Here is an 18,828-nt window from a genome sequence, read left to right as displayed (position 1 = left end):
GTGTCCATTTGTTCAATTTTATACAAGTTTAAATACCTACTTGTGTACACACCCTAAATTAAAAGTCATAGTTGTCAGGTGACGCCAATGTAAAGATCATATTTATGTATTATGCCTAAGACATATATGCTTACTTGTTCAACTTTATACGTTTAAATGCCTACTTATACCCAACGTTAAAAGGACATAACTATCAACCAGGAAGAAATTGAAAGGCATGTTTATGAGTTATACTGACATTTAATCATCCATAAACTTTAGGCTATACACAATAGTGTCCTTTTTTCCAAAAGCACATTGGACTTCAAATTTTAGCTTCTTCCAAGTAACTAGAGACTGAAAGAATAACCAGAACTAAATGAACAATTTTTTTGTGTATTAACTAACATAAACCATTAGTCATAAGATATGAATCACAACAGATAAGAAATGCAACAATATTAGAATGTCAATAGCTAGTTACCATATAGTATATCAACCACAACAATAACAGCAAACAATTCATCACAATAAGTTACACAGGCAGAGACACATCTAAGTAGAGACATATTTCACATCCAAGTAAACGTTTGTATTTATTTCGGGGTCTAAAAATCCCCACCAGCAGATGGCATTTCCTCTATAAAGCTCGTCGCTCTTGTGAAATTGATCTCCAACTTCAATCCTGTGAATGGAAGGGCAGAGTGTTATCATTGTTACATGTTTGTACAGCCAAGGGGTTAAAAGGAAACACGGAGGACAAGAGAGAATATACATACGAAAACTAAGCACTAGCTAGAGACGAAAATTAAGTTTCGCAAGAGAAAGTGTAGACTAGCAAGAGGTTTCTGGTATCGAGACTATGCTGCAAGCCAACGTGAAGATTAGCAACAGCTACATTCAATAGCTTGATAGAATCATGGTACAGACTGGATGGTTGGTGGCTACAAGAAACTTTCTAGCCTTCAACGCAGCGAACCTCAAGTTTTAAGTCTACTTGAGAAAATACGGATCATTTAAGATTCATCTGTGTATGCATAACTGATAACCAACATGACCCAATAGTTGAACTTGAAATACGTAGGAGATGCCATTCACCCAGCCATTACTCGAGGAAACAAAATTCAGTAAATAAAATACATAATGACAGGTAAAGTCGGTTGCAATTAGGAACTAGGTGACTGAAGGACTGTGGTGAGTAAACATGGTGACACGACATTACATTGTAAAATACAGTAGTTGGAATGAATCAATTCTTTTGGTAAATTGTCATTTCAAGTCCCAAATGTATTTTCTAATAAGAGACCAAAAGAACATGTTTTCAAATTCAAAAGATAGATAACCGAGTGCAGCAACTTTGCTTAAATGAGAGATAACCGAGATAGACACACACAGAGACATTTTGTTTTGCAGAGTAGACTATGCATCTTTCAGAAGAATTAAATTGATGAGTGAATAGCACAGCTTCTCAGAATTCACAGTAGATATATTTTTCTGTTACCCCTCTAGATTACAAACATGTAGGCTGGAAACTAAACTATTACAAGCATGGATCATTCAACATTACCAGATACAATGATCAAGCATCTGTCATCTTGTAGTGTCCCTTGATATAATTACGTATTTTAATTACCGACCTACTTCATGAGTAGAGATAGAGAGACATTTGTTTTTTCATGTTCCTTCAAATATGAATTTATTGAGTCAATAACATACACGTATTTACAGAACAGACTTGTTAAACGATAGCTAAACTTCAGAATGCTCAGGCTGGAAAGGGGGGGTGACCATTCCAACTTAGGAGAACAGAGAAACATCAAATAAGTGAAATAAATGAGCAACACTCAAGATTATTAAAGCGGAACAGCTAACATACCTCATCTTCATCATCGTCTCCCCCATCTTCTTTGTTCTTCTTGAGACTGGTTGTACCCCCCTCCTTGCTAATGGGCAACTTCATTGGTCCAAAGGGTGTGTCCACATTTATGTTACCTTTCATGGAATAGCCAGTACCTCTCCCTCTGATCATGTCCCAAAGAGCAGAGCCAAAGTCCTTGGGCCTGAAGGTTATTGGAAGATCGATATGGGTGATTCCATTTTTTGCAAGTGTAGCTGATTTCTCAAGCTCTGCACCACCAACATTCACATCGGAGAGCCAAAGATCATAATCAAGGCTATTGAGCCCCAGATCAAAGTCGTTCTTGTTTTCCAGCTTTAACTTAAGAACTGCTACAGTTTCCTCAAAAGAGAACCTCTGGAAATGAATTTTCTCAACATCTATGTCTGGCTTGTAAGGTATAGGAATCTCTCCAGTTTTCTCGAGAGGAATAGTTATCCTACCAAAAACAGGCACATCAACTATGAGATCAACCTTGATCTTATACGGAATGATGCTTCCCGGTTTTATATCGTGGTATGTAGTTTTGATGTCATCATAAACCAGATTAAGTGGTATTTTGACAGTCTCTGAACCATGTGCATGGATCGTTCCAGCGTCAGGGATCAATCCAGAAAGCAGTTTCCTTCCATCACTCTCAATTAAGTAGTTTATGTCAATGAGAGGAATTGGGATGGGGTTCGGGTTCTTCACAAGCACATCAACAACTATTTCAGCCTTTTCAAGATTGATATGAGGAATATGAATTCCAGAGACATCTGCAGTTGGTTTTCCAAAACCTATTGTTCCCTCAATTTTCTCACCAATATCATGGATGAAGTCCTTAACTTTTTCAATAAAACCACCCTTTTGCTCATCTTTCTTGTCATCGTTCTCCTCCTTGTCCTTGAAAACCCTTTCGACAATCTCTGGATTTTCCGAAGACGACATACCTTAGAAGCAAAAGAAAGAATATTCAATGATTTACATAGTAGACTAACAACAGGTATTCAAGACACAAATACACTAGCAAGCAACAAATTGGAGTTCAACATGTTACATAACTGTGCACCACAATCAGAAAGTATGTTTATATTGCTTCTAGAGGATTGCTACAGAAATAACGGGAAGCATTTCAATATTATACTGCACTTAAATAATACATCTTCAAATCATACTTAAATAAATTTGTCATACAAATGCTGTGGATGACAAAAAGTGTACTGCTTGTGCAACTACCAGAGCCAGTAGTGAGAAACTGAGTATTTAATCCAAAACTTCAGACAGTTGGTAGAATAGCCAAGGGCCACTAAGACATTAGCCAGAGTAGCTAGGACCTCTTTCTCTAGAATGCTCTACATTGTAATTTAGTTCTTTTCTTCTTCTCTTTTTGCAAAGTAATGCACCTCAAAGGCCGAAGACTGAGATTCGATCTAAATGCGACCAATGTGATATAAATATCTTTCCTAACATGTGAAAGGTAGGGTGCTCGCCAACTGAGTTGGCCCTCTACGCCAAGATTCCAAGGTTTAAAGGTGAACCTGGAAGTTTCTTTCCTTTTTTTTTTTTGCTTTTTTCTAGGGGAGGTGGCTCAACGAACCGCGAGTGTGCCTTGAGAAAATGGTAACTTGATAGTTCTAGGGGTAAAGTGCACGGATACCCAATTTTGTAGCCGACATTTAACTTGTAACCTCTTTTTAAACTTTTTTGCACGTGTACTCACTTTGGGTTAACTTCAATACAAAGTCTAAACTTAAGATATTGTGTCCGTCATTTTTGCTTGAACTTCTACCAATTTTGTCGCGGACTTCAGCCATTTTTGCTTGAACTTCAGCTAAATGTGCATAAAGTTCTGATAAAAAGGGCTGAAGTAAGGCAAAAATGACTGAAGTCCACAAAAACTATTATATTTCAGACATAGTGTCATTTGATTTTGTCAAGACTTAACTACAGACACCACATGTCTGAAGTGTTATATGGGCAAAAAATTTAAAATGGCGGGTACAAGTTAAAAGGTGGTGTCAAAACAGGCCGCCCCGTGAATTTCCCTGGTTCAGGTAGCTTGATGGGATGAGCTGAGTGGGGAAAAACAAGATCAAAGCCATAGAACAAATATGGTAGAATTAAGTGAAAATGGGATTATCAATAGTTGACTCTTGATACTACAATCAAGAAACCACACATCCAACCCAAAATCAAATCTTAAGACATAAAATGGAACAGCTAAAGACCATTATAAACTCCTTTGAAACCCTAATACAACCAATAGAGAACAGGTCAATTATGTTCAAATCCCAGCGGAAACAAAAAAAAACACTAGGTGATCTGTCCTAGCTTTGGCAGACAGAGGTACCAAAGTTACCCATACCTGTTGGCAGATTTCTATTCTCTAACAAGTAATGTTATAATTAGAAAACGTAAAGCTTTAATCTTTGCTCACAAGATTGAGTACTTGAGCAAATTCTTGCATCATAAACAAGTCAACTAAAAGCATACATACAAATCTGACAGTCAAAACAGATATTCAAACACATTCAGATGAATCAAGAACCATAGAAACTAAGGATCTGATCAGATCAATTGATAAGTACACAAAAAGGTAAAATATGACATTTTGGGAAATCAAGATTCAAGACTGATCTGCAAAGCAGACAACTTTATATTCAGACTTCAATTTTATTTCAAAGCACAAAATGGGGTTGATCTAAATCCGATCAAGAAGGCAAAAGAGTGCAGAGCAGGAGAAAAAAACACAGAAAAAATGATTACCCTTTGCTTGGAATTTGCTGGAAAACTTGTTGATTTTGGACAGAGAAGTGTAATATGTAGACTGATATATATATTCAAGCGGTTCTTTTGGTATTTATTGTCAACACATGTCTTCCGCGTGTGGATATTAATTTGTGTTGACCATCATGACAAAAACTTGTAAATTATCTCTTTCTTTTTTCACATAAATAATTATCATTTAATTTCACAAAATGTCTCCAATTTATAGTATTTTATTTTATTTTATATTAAAATGATTAAATTATGGAGACTTGGAAAGAATATGAGGGGTTTGAAAATGATCAAAATATATGTAATTGAATATGGTTACTATAAGTCTATAACTATATTATGATCATTATTTTATTGAGATTTTTTCATTTTTATTATTTTTAAGGGAAAATTCCATAACAAGGCAAATACGTGATATGATAAGCCACTTTAGTTTAAAAAATTATATTTTGTAGGGTTTTATAGTAAATTTCTTTCCCTTCCCTCCCCCCTCTCTCGTCTCTCTCGTCCCTCTTTCTCTCCAAAATATGACAATTGTATTTTGTATTATGCATCAAATGCATTTGTATTTCATATTAACTGTATTTTGTATTATGTATCAACTGTATATGTATTTTATAGCAATTGTATTATGACAATTGTATTCGTTGACACAAATTATGTTCATTAATACAATTGATACAATTATATTCTATATATGATACAAATCAATTGTATTCATACAATTATATTTATATTTGTATCAACTGTATTTGTGTTTTGTATCAATTATATTTGTGATACAAGAAATACAACATGTATTCATCCTCTCTCGATCTCGCTCACCTCTTTCCTCCTAAAATATTTTGATACAAATCAGTTGTATCAATTGTATTTGTGATACAACCTAATACAATGAATACAACATGTATTCAACATCTCTCATCTCTCTCCCAGATCCCGCTCTCCTCTCTCCTCCCTCTCCTAGTCTCGCTTACCTCTCTCCTTCCCTTAACATGCAACTATAATTCATAATTAAGCAAATTATAGCTATAGATCTCTAATGAAGTCCAAACTATAGCCATTTTTGAAAATTTCCCTATTTTTAATCATTTGAACCTCCTTTGTGGTCTTATTATTTGTTGTGTCTTGGAATTTTTCCTAAACAATTGTTTCCATACTATAATTATCTTGATAATTTATGACAGGAAAGTTGAACCTTGGTATTCGAAGGAGAAGGAGAAAGGGGAGAAATGGGGTAGAAGAATTGATCAACTCATCAAGCTTATTGATGAGTCCGAGATTTGGACTCATTTGGGGCTTTGTTTAGATAGATTTAGTGCCCTCAAATGCCTAATTTGTGTCGTAAACTGATGTTAAAGCCTTGATTTTCAGGTATATGGATTGAGGAGCAAAGTAAGGACACTAACATGCAAAAAGGAACAAAACAAACTGAAGAAGTGGAGAAAGGTGAGCCTGATGATCGCCAAGACCACACGGCAACTCACCGAGTGGCTCTTCAGTCCGCCTAAAGTTCCAGTGTGTCAACCCTGAGGGAAGAAACCAAGTCGGCGACAGGAAATGGGCAGTGAGCAAATCGTCAATCAGTTCCAGGATGACAAGATTGATCGCCCAAAGTTACAGAACTTGAGGATGCTGAGAGCTAATGAAAAAAGGCGATAGAAGAAATCAAAGGGCGGTTCACCGAACCACTCGGCGAACCCTACTTACCTCGCCTAATGGCCTCTTCGTGGCTAATTTTTCGCAACTATAAATTTAATTTTGAACTGTATATTTAGGAGTTCTTTTTTTCTAGATTTTAGCTTGCTACCATTTTAGAATAGTTTCCTTGTAGATTTGAAGGCTTTTTGAGACTAAATTTGGAGATTTTGCAAGTGGGTTACAAATTTTCTGCAAATTGGAGCATTGTAAAGGCTTAATTACTCTCACCCAGTTGATGGCTAATCGATTTGGTAACCATTTTTACCTTTTTATGATGTTTGGCTAAAACCCCAATTCTTGAGGTGTGATCATGTGATTATGGGTTGAATTAGTTTATGGATATTATTAATTACTAGTTTAAATGCTATATTGAAGTGGGTTTAATCATTAGTTGTGGTTTAATTTATGAATTGTAGTTGCAAATGCAGTTCTAATTTTGTGTTCTTAGCTTGCGAGAGAGAGAGGTTTTAGAACCAAAGGTATTGACTAATGGTTTGTAAGTGTTGGGTTGAGTTGGGTTCAGCTCGAGAGAGTGAATCCTAAACCCAATCCTATCCATGTAGCTCAAGAGAGTGGATGAATTAAGGTGTGAGTTGTTCTTCATTGCTATGCTTGTGGATGTTCGAAAGAAATCACCTGATTCGGGATAGTTGTTCGAGAGAAAGCTATCCCCCTTATAGTCTAGCCTACCCACTGATTTTTAGTTGTTTACTAGTAGTTTCAATTACCCATATATCGAAATTTGCCTATAATCGATCACATCCCGAGAATTTCTCTCCCTATTGTTATTTTATTATTGTTTTACTGTATTGTAGTTGATAATTGCAAACCAAAACCCCCCATCTGACATTCGTGTCAGCCTTTTTAATTTATTTCATGTCTTTTTCGATAATGTCTATTCCTATAGCTAGCTAGATCACATTTGTACTTCTCAATTGAATTTGAACACATACCGCTCCCTGTGGGTTTGACCCCAACTCATTTGTTGGGTTTTATATTGTTTAATCATCGTTTGCACTTAGAATTGGATGAAGTGTATTTGAAACGTTATTCATCACTTATGACATGAACATTGCATGTTTGAATTTTGTTCCTATCCTTTTTATTTAAGATTTTAATATTCAAAATCAATTGGCATAACACGTTTTAAATGTAGCCTAGACTCATTTGCATTATAGTTTATCCTACTAGGACATCAACTCGGCCTGGAGTTTTACAGGTGGATTATAAGATTTATTAATCATTGGAAGGCTAGTAAATATAATTGACAGTTGATTTGTAATATTAGGCAAAATAAATCATCTCTTTAACCTTTTGCTTACATTGACTATTCTTTTTTCTTTTTTTTTGGCTGAATTTTTTAGCTATCGGCCATTTTATTTCTTCAATAAAGAAACCCAAGAGTCGTTACAAGGCCATGGCCCAGATCTACAATCCAAAACAAAATTCGGCATAGTCTAAAAGACCAAGCCCAAAAATAAAATATGCCCCTTATCTCTTAGGTCATCATCACTTTTTGGAAAGTGATTTGACAAAATCCCTTCTCCTCCGTTGCCTGAGTAAGCTCATCGGAAAGATTGTCTTTTCTTCCATCAGTTGAGTGTCCTCCATGCATGTTCAAGATCGAAAGTTTCCTCTCAGCTCTTTTGTGTTGTAACTTCATTGGTACATGTATCAAACTCTTCTTCCTTACTTTATTTCTCTGTATTTCTATACTTAGCTCTTTTCCTTTCTTCAGGTATTCATGGTATATCCCCAAATGACTGATGAAGGAATGGGTAACTGGTGAAGCCCATTGTAGGCGAAATCTCTGGTGTCCCTTAGTTGAGTACTCATATTCTAGATCTGTAAAATAGCCCTTCTCCCCTTCGTCCTTTGATTAGTATTTGCTTGCTAGGATAGTATTTGGCTTTGTGTAAATCAGTTGCATTTCTTTGACAACATACAACCAACTGTATTATGTTCTTATTACTTTTATTCTCCTGATTAGCTACTTTGGTGTATGCAAGCCTTCTGATACTGTTTTGCATCTTGTTTAGCATCTATTATCTAATGCCTTGTGTCTTCTCCTTCTGCTTTAGTTTATGCATCATTATGGGTAATTCTGCGAGTTTTTATCATATAGTTTGGAAGTTGTGATTTGTTTGAATTGAGGTTCTTCCTTCCCACTAGAGGGAGCTTTTGCCAATCATGATACTCATGATCTATTTGTGAGTCAATGACTATATTAGCCAAGGAATCAGTCAAACAATTACCTTCTCTGATGATATGGATAATTGTTGCTCTAGTCTTTTAAAGTAGCTCTCTTATTTTCTACACCTTATCTATTATTTCTCAAGGTATCCTCCAGGTCTTCAGAATAATCTTTTTGAGACTCAGTGAATCCGTCTAAATTATAACATTCTGCAACCTTCTCCTCAGACACTGATCAAGAGCTGAAAGAATTGCAATTGTTTTGACTATTCACCATCTGTCTCGCCACTTCCAATGTCATGTTCACCATGCTCTCTGTAACACCTCAAAAAGGAGACTTGTAAGGAAGGGTTTAAGAACGGTGGAAAGGTCTAAGGAAGGGTTCAAGGACGGTGGAAGAGTCCACAATCAGTGAACCCATCTTTGTGAAAAATATTCTAAGGCCAGGGTCTAAGGAAGGGTTCAAGAAAGATGGAAAAGTCCATGGTCAGTGAACCCATCCTTGAACCCAAGCCTTCTGAAAAATATTCTGAGGCAATGGTCTAAGGAAGGGTTCAAGGACGGTGGAAGAGTCCACGGTCAGTGAACCTATCCTTGAACCCAAGCCTTGTGAAAAATATTCTAAGGCAAGGGTCTAAGGAAGGGTTCAAGGACGGTGGAAGAGTCCACTGTCAGTGAACCCATCCTTCAACCCAAGCCTTGTGAAAAATATTCTAAGACAAGGGTTTATGGAAGGGTCCAAGGACGGTAGAAGAGTCCACGATTAATGAACCCATCCTTGAACCCAAGCCTTGTGAAAATTATTCTAAGACAGTGATGCATTGACAGGTTCACGGCCAGTAGAAGGGTCTACAGACGGTAGACCCGTCCATGGAGATTGACTTAGAAAAATAAAACTCGTCAGTTATTTTTTCAAGGTTATATGGGTCTTTTCCTATGCATCTAACACCTTAACTAGGTCGTTTTTATCCTAATCCTAAACCCTATATAAGTCTTTTAAGCCTAAAATTTAACCATTCTAAAATCACTTTTTGAATTTCCCCAAATCCCTCCAAGTTCTTCCCTAAAAAATTTCTCTCTCTAAAAGCTTGAAGAAAAAGACTAGGATTTCAAGATCAAGTCTCCAAATTCACCATTAATTGCGGGCTTTGAACTCTAAGGTATGATAGTCTTCATCCGTGGAGCCTTTCCTCCATGGAGTTCCCAAATTCTCCAATTTACAAAGTTAGGATTCTCCAATTGAGTTAGGATTTTCTTCCATGTCATGGGTTCCTTTAAATATTGACTTATTTGATTGTTTCATGATCTATCAAGCATGAATTGAGCTAATTACATAATTTTATGATGAATTCCCATGAACCCATGATTAACCCATGTTTTCTAAATATTGATGATTGCAAATGGGTTTTGAACTATGAAAGGTAAATTATGAAATTATGCATGTTCTTATGTAATTGATGAGATGATGTAGATTTCTTTGAGAGTAAAAGCATATATGTTTTTGTGGTTAATTGTTGTGAAAGGAATGCTCACATAACTACCTCATGCATGAATGTGAAAGGTTTTCTCACATAAAGGATTCTAAGGTTGAAAGATCTTCTCACCTAAAGTGAATCAAAGATAAAGAGCTGTTCTAATGAAACCTAGCTTGGATTGGTTACTTAATTGTATCTTTGCATGGATGACATATGACTTATATTGGATTGGCAAGGTGACGTGCCCTTCCATGGATAATAAGAACAAGTTAAGAAAATGACTATTCTGTGGGACTTACGCTTAGCACCGAGAGGATATTGAGATGGTAGCTCTCCCGTTAGTAGAGGTCGGGTTTCTAGAAGCAATATCTTTATCCCATACCTTATGTGCCCCCATAGGATGATTGTCTTAGATATATATTAATTAGCTAGTGGATCCACATAAGTTAGAAGTTCATGGTATTACCTTAGTAATTAGGACACCCCTCTTTGGTGTGGGGTAGACACCAGATTCCGTGTTGATAGCTCACATGGTCTTATATGTCGGTTAAAGGTAAATCTCCCACAATAATAATAAACTAAGGTTACTTCAAGAAGTATCTCACATTTGTTCAAAGAACTTTAACGATGTTAGCTTGCATTGACTATGTTTTCTAACCCTTTTTATATCATGTTTTAGCTTGGTCATTGCATGTCCCCTTTTTAAGCATGTTATCAAATGTTATATGCATGTCTATCATACTTGGTACATATTTAGTACTAACGCATACTCTTGCCTTCATTTCTCTAAATGTAGGATCCGACAGTCAGGGTTCGCAGTTTCGTGGCTAGGGGTTGATTTGAGAGATTTCGAGCTTTGGTGAGTCCTTATGCTTCGAGGAAGGATTTTCATTATTTTTAGTTTTTCCTTCTTACTTTCAGTTTTGGACATGATGTATGGGCTAGAACCAAATTTCATTCTTATGTACTAGATGGCTAATGATACAAGTGTTTAGACTTCCGCTTTACTTTTATAAAACTTTTGGACTTGAAATGTACTTCTTTATCTCCTGTCATTCTATTTCTTATGTTATGAATGCTAAGTGGCTTGTATGAGGCCTCTCGGGGTCCTATACGCCATGTTATGCCTAAGGGTACCTTGGGTCATGACACTCTCATAGCTAATTTCACTTCCATGTTTGAGGGCATTCCTTCTTTTCCATAAACTCCATGTGATGATAGCTGGCATGACTTTATAAATGTTGTTGTAGATGCATCCCATATATGTTAATTCTTATAAAATTAGAAAAAAAAACCTCCATAGTTAGTAGATATGGGGGCTGTTACGAATAAATGAGTTGTTGGCTCCTCCTCTTTCCTATCACAACACCAACATCTGGAAACTATATTGATTTTCATCTTTTTAAGGTTGTCATATGTTGTAGAAGTTGATCTTAAAAGGTAGCCCTTTAATCTAGATTAAATCATAGTCTCTTCTTTGATCTTGTTTACCTCTCATCAAGTCCCAAGCTGACGTCACTGTGAATCTCCCATATGAATATGTCATCCACCATGCTATATCATTACCATGCTGGAAATTTAGTGGTAAAATATTCTCCATGATGTAATCTGCCAATTCCGTTGACAAATTTTGTAGTAACTTCTATCTATTCCACCCCTTTTCTGTGCTAAAATCTTTAACCTCCAACTCCTCTTCCCTTGCCGCACCCTCTATGTGATACAATTCTCCTTGTTTAGTCCAATTGTCAAACCAGAAGATGGAGTTTCCAGCCTTAACCTGCCACCAAATTTCATGTTCTAATTATTTCCTGATTGTTGTCATTTTCCTCCATACATGTGATATGTCATATCCCTGAGCAAAAATAGGGTGGTGCTTCTTGCAGTATTTGTTTCACATATAGGAAGCCTATGTTGTGTTTGTAGAAGTTCTAAAGTTTCACCAAAGCTTAGCAAAAAGAGCCTTTGAGACATCATGTAGTGATCTCAACCCCAAGCCCCCTTCATTTTTTGGATAACACGTTTTATCCCAGGCCACCCTGTGCTTGTTTTTAGCCCCTGCAGTATTAGCCTAAAAGAATTTTACAAAAATTCTATGCATCTAGTTAATGACACAAACCAGTGGGTTCAAAGTTGATAGAACATAAATTGACATAGACAATAGCACAGGGGATATTAACACATATTTGTTCCTAAAAGAGAGTAGTCTGTTGTGCCAAAGAATAATTCTCTTCATCACCTTTTTAATCAATGCCTCAAATTGGGATCTATTCTTCCTCCCATAGAAATTGGGGTACCCCAGATAAGTGAAAGGAAATGAAAGGAACATTGTTTAATACCTGTAATTCTTGTTATTTGCCTGCAAGCTCCAATTGGTACCTTTTCATGCAAATAGAATAGACTCTTGTCAAGATTAATCATCTTCCTAGACACCATTTCATATCCCCTTATCACATTTATCATTTTTTTCATTGAATTAGGATGTCCTGAACAAAACAATATAGTATCATCTGACAAATGGTTAATCACTGGGCTCAATTTTGGTAATTCAAATCCCTTAAAATCCTGATCCTTGAAAAGTTGATTGACCTTTCTAGCCAAAACCTCTGTTGCTATGATAAAAGGGGGTTGGTGAGAGTGGATGTCTTTGCTTCAATCCTCTAGTTGACTGAAAAAACCAAAGGTTTGTCCATTCATGATCACTGAGTACCAATTGTTAGACACCGGCCTTACCACCTTGTTTAATATTCTCTTTGAGAAGCCAAAACTTATTAGCACCTTAGAGAGGAAGATTCATGATACTCTATCATATTGCTTAGCCGTGTCTAACTTCACTCTTACATTATGAAGCTTATTTCTTCTATTGATGCCTCTAATTATGTCTTGAGCGAAAAGGACATTTTCAGTGATAATTCTCCCTTTCACAAATCCTGCTTAATTCTGTGAGATTATTTCAGGAAGCACTGCCACCAATCTATCATGTAACATCCTTGATATTATCTTATTAGTGAAAGTGCTTAAGCTGAGAGGTCTCAAATCCTCAAAGTTACCAACCACTTCTTTTTTGGGGATTAGTATTAGAATAATATGAGTAATAAATCTTGGAAGTTTTTATCCACAGAAAAAACTCTTACCATGTTATTGATATCCACCTTTACAATGTCCCAACAAAAATGGAAAAAATGCCCAGAGAAACCATTTGGACCACTAGAACTATCTCCATTCATGGCAAGAACAACCTCTTCGATCCCCCCATCTATTGGTATTCTTCTCATCTATTCATTTAGTTCATCTGATATCACTCTAGGTATGATATCTAGCATTGAAAAATTAGGGGAATTATTATTTTCCATAAATTGCTCCTGGAAAATATTTATTGCCTCTTCTCCAATATTCTGAGTTGAAATAATTACATCTCTCTGCCTAGTCTTTATTTATGAGATCTGCAACTTTCTCCTCCTACCCTTGACATATGCATGGAAAAACTTTGTTTCTATTCCCATTCTAGAGGTTGCAAACCTAATAAAATATATGAGAGATGTGACTAACAACTTGACTTGATATTGTGTTCGCATAAAGTACTTAACGGGTACAAGCAAATCATATGAGAAAACTTGATGCTATTTGTTGGAAATGAAAAAACCAAATTATATTATTTGCAAAATATACTATGGAGGTTGAAGTAAAAAAATTAAGTTTCAACTAGTGAAAAAGTGAATTGATTTTACTATATCAAGTACTTTATTTTGAGAAATCAATTTTCTAGTTTTGATTAATTGTGATTGCACCAAATAATGGCAGAGTACAAAATCGTTATTAAAATGGCAAATTCAGACTCATAAGGCTAAAATACAATATTGGGAGATCATATTGATCACTAGTATACCAACAATATTAATTGTGTTAAAACTTGTGATAATCTTGCAGATTCATAAACTAAGGTCTTAGCAACATATTGGATCTTAAGCACATTGAGGGGGATACAATTAAAGCTCATAAATTTATGAGTCATGTATGAGGAAACCCAACTTGGAGACTAGAGATCCTATAACCAGGTTTAATGGGTAGAACAAATCACATGATGACTTGTTGTGAAATGCCCTAATATTAATTTTATTCAATCCCTATGATAGAAGTGCATTTATCCTATTATAACATCCTGGAAAACTAGTAGGTGAAACTAGAGCTTTACGAGTGAGTTGTTGAGTTTGATGTGGGGTTTTATGTTGTAAAATGATTTCCCGAGCTTAGGTTAAAGGGTTTAGGGGTTAAACGTCAAGGTACGACCCCCCAAGGACCAACCAACGGTCCTTGAGGGGGACCCTAAAATCTAACCCCAAGAACCCAAAGTCCGCCAAAAAAGTTAGGACCTACGGATGAGACCTACTAGGCGTAGGTCCATCCACGCTCCGTAGCTCTAACTCGTGGGTCAAGACCTGGAAAAGCGAGCTGCAGAACCCTCACCCACAACCTACAGGACGGGGCGTGAATGGACCCACGATCCGTGGGTCATGGGCGTGGGTCACATCTGCACTTTTCTATCCAATCTCGGCCAAGACGTAATTATTTTAGGAAATTCCAAATTAATTTGTTAATGAATGGGGATGGTTTATATTGTTTTATTTCACTTATTTAAGACATTTTAAACCATTTACCACCCCATTACACTTCATAATTCCCAAGACCCCCAAAACATAACCCAACTCTCTTCCAATATTTCTCTCTCTAGAACCTCTATTGAAGAAGAAGAGGAGGTCAAGGTCTAGGGCTCAAGAACTCAACTTTTCCACTCAATTTTGTGAGGAATCTTCATAAGGTATGGTATTTTTTCATCTATGGGTAGTCTTCACCCATTGAGTCACTTCAAAACTTGATTTCAAAGCTTCTAATTTCTCCAAAAGCTAGGGTTTCAATCTAAGTCATGAGTTCTCTTTCAAAATATTTTCAATGGATGATTTATGATGAATTATGATTGAATTGATGAAATTATTGTTGGTTTATGATGAATTCCCCCAGGAACTCATGAAATCCCTAATTTTCCCAATTTGGATCTTAAGTGTGGGTATTGTGGTTTATTGGTTATGATGTAATTACATGATTTTAGTATGATTATACATGTATCCTTGATTAACCTAAGATTCTAGGGTGAAATTGGTATGGTCAAGTGTTATGCCATGAAAGAGACAAATTGAGGGTTTAGATGTGACCTTCTAAGATTGATGAACTTCTTTTTGAATTGCCTTAGACTAGATGACCTAAATATGAATTGCTTATAAGTAAAGCTTGTAGACATGAATGAATTAGGCTAGGGCTTATATGATGGATCATGGTTGAGTAGTATTGAGATTGAGTTTACTTGATGTTATATGACTATAATTGGTTAAGAATGAAACATGTGGTTAGTTTACCTTGAGAGTTAGGTTTACATGATGACCATGTGAGGTATTGCTTGAGAGTAATGCTTGTAGTATAAAGATGGCTTATAAGGCTTAAATGGTAAAAGATAAAATGAATGAGCTATGAATGCTGAGGCTTTAAGAAGGAAGCTATTATGCGTGTTGAAATGTATATGGTATTATTGTGGAAGGACTTTACCCACATGACCTACAATATGAGTACATGAGCTTATGCATGCAATGAATGAACTACTTGAATTATGGCAATATCCATGTATAATATAATGAATGCTAGATATGTTGATTTGATGTGATCTATGATCCTTGTATGCAAAATATGAGAATTATGCATGGTTGTGATATTATGTACATGCTTTATGAACACTTTAAGAGTGAAGTGTCTATGATGATAATGTTGTGTTGTGTCATTGAAAGGACAATCACACACACACTACATGTATGAGTATGATTATGATGTATCTATGGTGTTACTTGAAAGGTTATTTCTCATATGCACCTTTACACATTACTATGCATGAAGTGTACATGATCATGATAATCTTCTTGTGTTGATTGGAAGTCTATTCTCATGAAAACACATGATTATAATGTAAAAGTTTTCCTCACATATTGAAGACTCTAGGTTGAAAGTTAGTTTTCACCTAATTGAATTCATTATGAAGATTCTAGGTTGAAAGTCAATTCTCGCCTAATAGAATCTAATTTAAAGACATGGACTGTGAAAGTACATTCTCACGCATGATCTATGAGCTATTTTATGAGTTGTGTTGGATGGAGGGTCTAGATACTCCTTCATGCATGTAAATCCAATTCAAGACTAAACATGTAATTTTGGGAAATAATGCTTAGCACCGAGTGAATATGGAAAATGAGGTAGAGGCATCCCGTCAATACAATAGGTTGGGTTCTCTAAAGATAATCTCATGATATGGAAGCTCCCCCGTCAATGCAATAGGTTTGGGGTTTCTAGAAGCAATCTCCCTATCCCATCACTATGTGCCCACATAGGTTTTTAGCTAGTGGATCCACCTAAATGCTAATACATTTAATTCTACCTTAGGCAAGTAGGACATCTTTTTTGGTGTGGAACAAGACATCGGATTCCATGTAGCTCACATGGTCTATGTCGATTAAGGCTATTTTCCCTCTATGAACAAGAATAAGAACAAGAACATGAGTTATGTACTATGGTTCCTCAAGAGGTTCTATTTAGTATGAATGGGGGTATGGGACTTGATTCATGCATTGCACAAGTAGGCTTTGAGAGTGTGTGTGGTATGCTTCTCTTACGACATGATGATTATGAGTTAATGTATGCTTTATATGAACTATGAACATGAACTATACTTATGACTTCTTAATGGGCCTTACTTAGTGTGCGTGGGGTATGTGACTTCACTTATACATTGCACAAGTAGACTTTGAAAGGGGTTAGGGTGTGGTTTCCTTATGCTATGAAGATATATGAATTTATGCATGTATGGTATGCAGTGTTGCTAATAGTGACTTTCCTTGTTATAATCTATGAATATGAATGTTTTCCTGTCTATGATTATTGACTCTGGATGAGATCAAAGCATGATAAGTATGAGCATGGTGGCCTAAAAGTGAAACTTAGTATAGATAGGGTATGCGATTCTATCTATACATTGCACAAGTATAACCTAGGGTTACTTATGTGATGGTTCTATTATGATGAAATGAATTTGGTATTTAACTATGTGTGTGAACTATGTCTTGTGAAGATTGGGATATGTCTTATGTTTATGTTGGAGACTATGCTTGTCATTATGATGATATCATTTATGCTATGATGAATTGTGCATGAGTTGTCTTATGAGCTACATTCTCCAACTATTTCAAAGATGATGTTCAAAATTGGCATATAGCATGATTTCAACTAAAATGTCCCTTTTTGCATGTTTTAAGGATTTTTATGCATGGCTTCCATACTTAGTACATTTTTGTGCTAACCCATATTTCTACATTTTTCTACAAAGTGTAGGGTTTGGTGATATCAGCTTCCACCCTCATGGCTAGGACCATAGTAGATCAAGAAAAAGAAGATTGGTGAGTCTTTATAGTATTCAAGGGTTTGACCAGTACGTCCTTTAAGTCTTTCTTTATGTTTTAGACTTTTGTAAGGGTTGTGTCCCTAAGATTGTATTCAAGTGTTATATATGGTTTGAGACATAGTGTTGTTGACTCCCATTTAGTTTTTATAAGAGACTTCGATTGTAAGGAAAAGTTTTAAATTTCCGCATTTTTTCCTATGTTCTTATGTTATGATATGCTATGCTATGAGGGTTTTCGGAGTCTTGTACACCATGTCACATCTAGGGGGTAGCATTGGGTCGTGACACCTATAATGATTTGTGGAGGTTGAGTCTTTGAACTCTTAATTAAATTTTGTATCTCATATGAATAGGGTGTCAAATTATAAGAGCACCCTTGACAGATTTCACCTATGTGAATGTAAAAGTAGGTCACTTTCTATGAGAATGGGCTAATTCTAAAACACACTCATGAAAATTTAAATAGCACAAGGTTGTAATGTGCTAACTATGAAAGTTTATGTCAACACCTTGATTATTGTATGTAAGTAGTGATGCTTTATTTCCCTTAAGCAGTCATAGTTCAAGTCTGAGACCACTACAGACTCCAGAGTAAAAATTAATATTTTACTAAGTGAAGGTTCAATGCAGGCACACCTTCATTATGCATAATAGTCTACCTTCAACTAAATTGTAAAGTACTCTTTTATCTAAATATTAAAATGAGTGGAGGATTGTTAGTGTGAAAATTTTAATATTATTTTATTATTAAATTGTCTCATACTTTAATTAGGTTTAATAGCATAATTAGGTTTAATAGCATATTCTGCCTTAGTCTATCAAATGTTACATGAACACTAGGGGAGTATTTGCTTCACAGAACGTGGTAATGGTCCTCTATAGCATTACTTCCCTATTGAAACCTTATTAGTCTGTAACACATTATTTCACTTTTTATTCTATTATTATACCTTATTACTCATGTAACTTTTAGGCCATTTATTTATCCAATTTACAACTTCATTATCTTCCTTTGCCGAAGATTTTCTCACCTATAAATAGTGTGGTCTTACTTTGTGTTGAGTACAACAAGATATATACAACTGAAATAATGTAAGAAAAGATGATAAGTTTATATTGTGCTTATATTGAGTTTGGTGTAGTGAAAAAGAGAGTTGAGAGAAAGAAAAATATTCTAAGTCTTCAACTAATTCACTATACAAAAGAGAGTAATTATGTGTTGAAGGAATGTATTCTTTTGGTGGAACTTTGAACTCTTCAACTAATTCAAAGTTGGTTGAGTTGTATAACGTTGTTGGGTTGTTGTATCTTGCAGGGAACAAGTCAAGAGATAT

At 35.7% G+C, this 18,828-nt stretch overlaps 1 protein-coding gene across 1 annotated transcript; it reads right to left on the bottom strand.

Annotated features, from left to right (window-relative positions):
• Window positions 1-409: 409 nt before the first annotated feature.
• Window positions 410-4,688, bottom strand: LOC125835974 (uncharacterized). Its single transcript, XM_049515068.1, has 3 exons — window positions 4,625-4,688; window positions 1,856-2,808; window positions 410-664 (listed from the first exon to the last, which is right to left on the bottom strand). Exons 2-3 carry the CDS (start codon window positions 2,804-2,806, stop codon window positions 659-661), a joined length of 957 nt encoding a protein of 318 aa, XP_049371025.1. The 5' UTR covers window positions 2,807-2,808; window positions 4,625-4,688; the 3' UTR covers window positions 410-658.
• Window positions 4,689-18,828: the final 14,140 nt, after the last annotated feature.

This window comes from Solanum verrucosum, unplaced genomic scaffold (genome assembly GCF_900185275.1).
Source record: "Solanum verrucosum unplaced genomic scaffold, falcon-dt-bn FXZP01000208.1, whole genome shotgun sequence".
In the NCBI taxonomy this organism is placed as follows: Eukaryota; Viridiplantae; Streptophyta; class Magnoliopsida; order Solanales; family Solanaceae; genus Solanum; species Solanum verrucosum.
Note: the sequence above shows the minus strand (reverse complement) of the source record. Positions and strands in the feature narration are given on the sequence as shown.

Bases quoted from the DNA above. Each gene is read 5' to 3' on its own strand.
- LOC125835974 (XM_049515068.1), bottom strand. From the start codon at position 2,806: ATGTCGTCTTCGGAAAATCCAGAGATTGTCGAAAGGGTTTTCAAGGAC.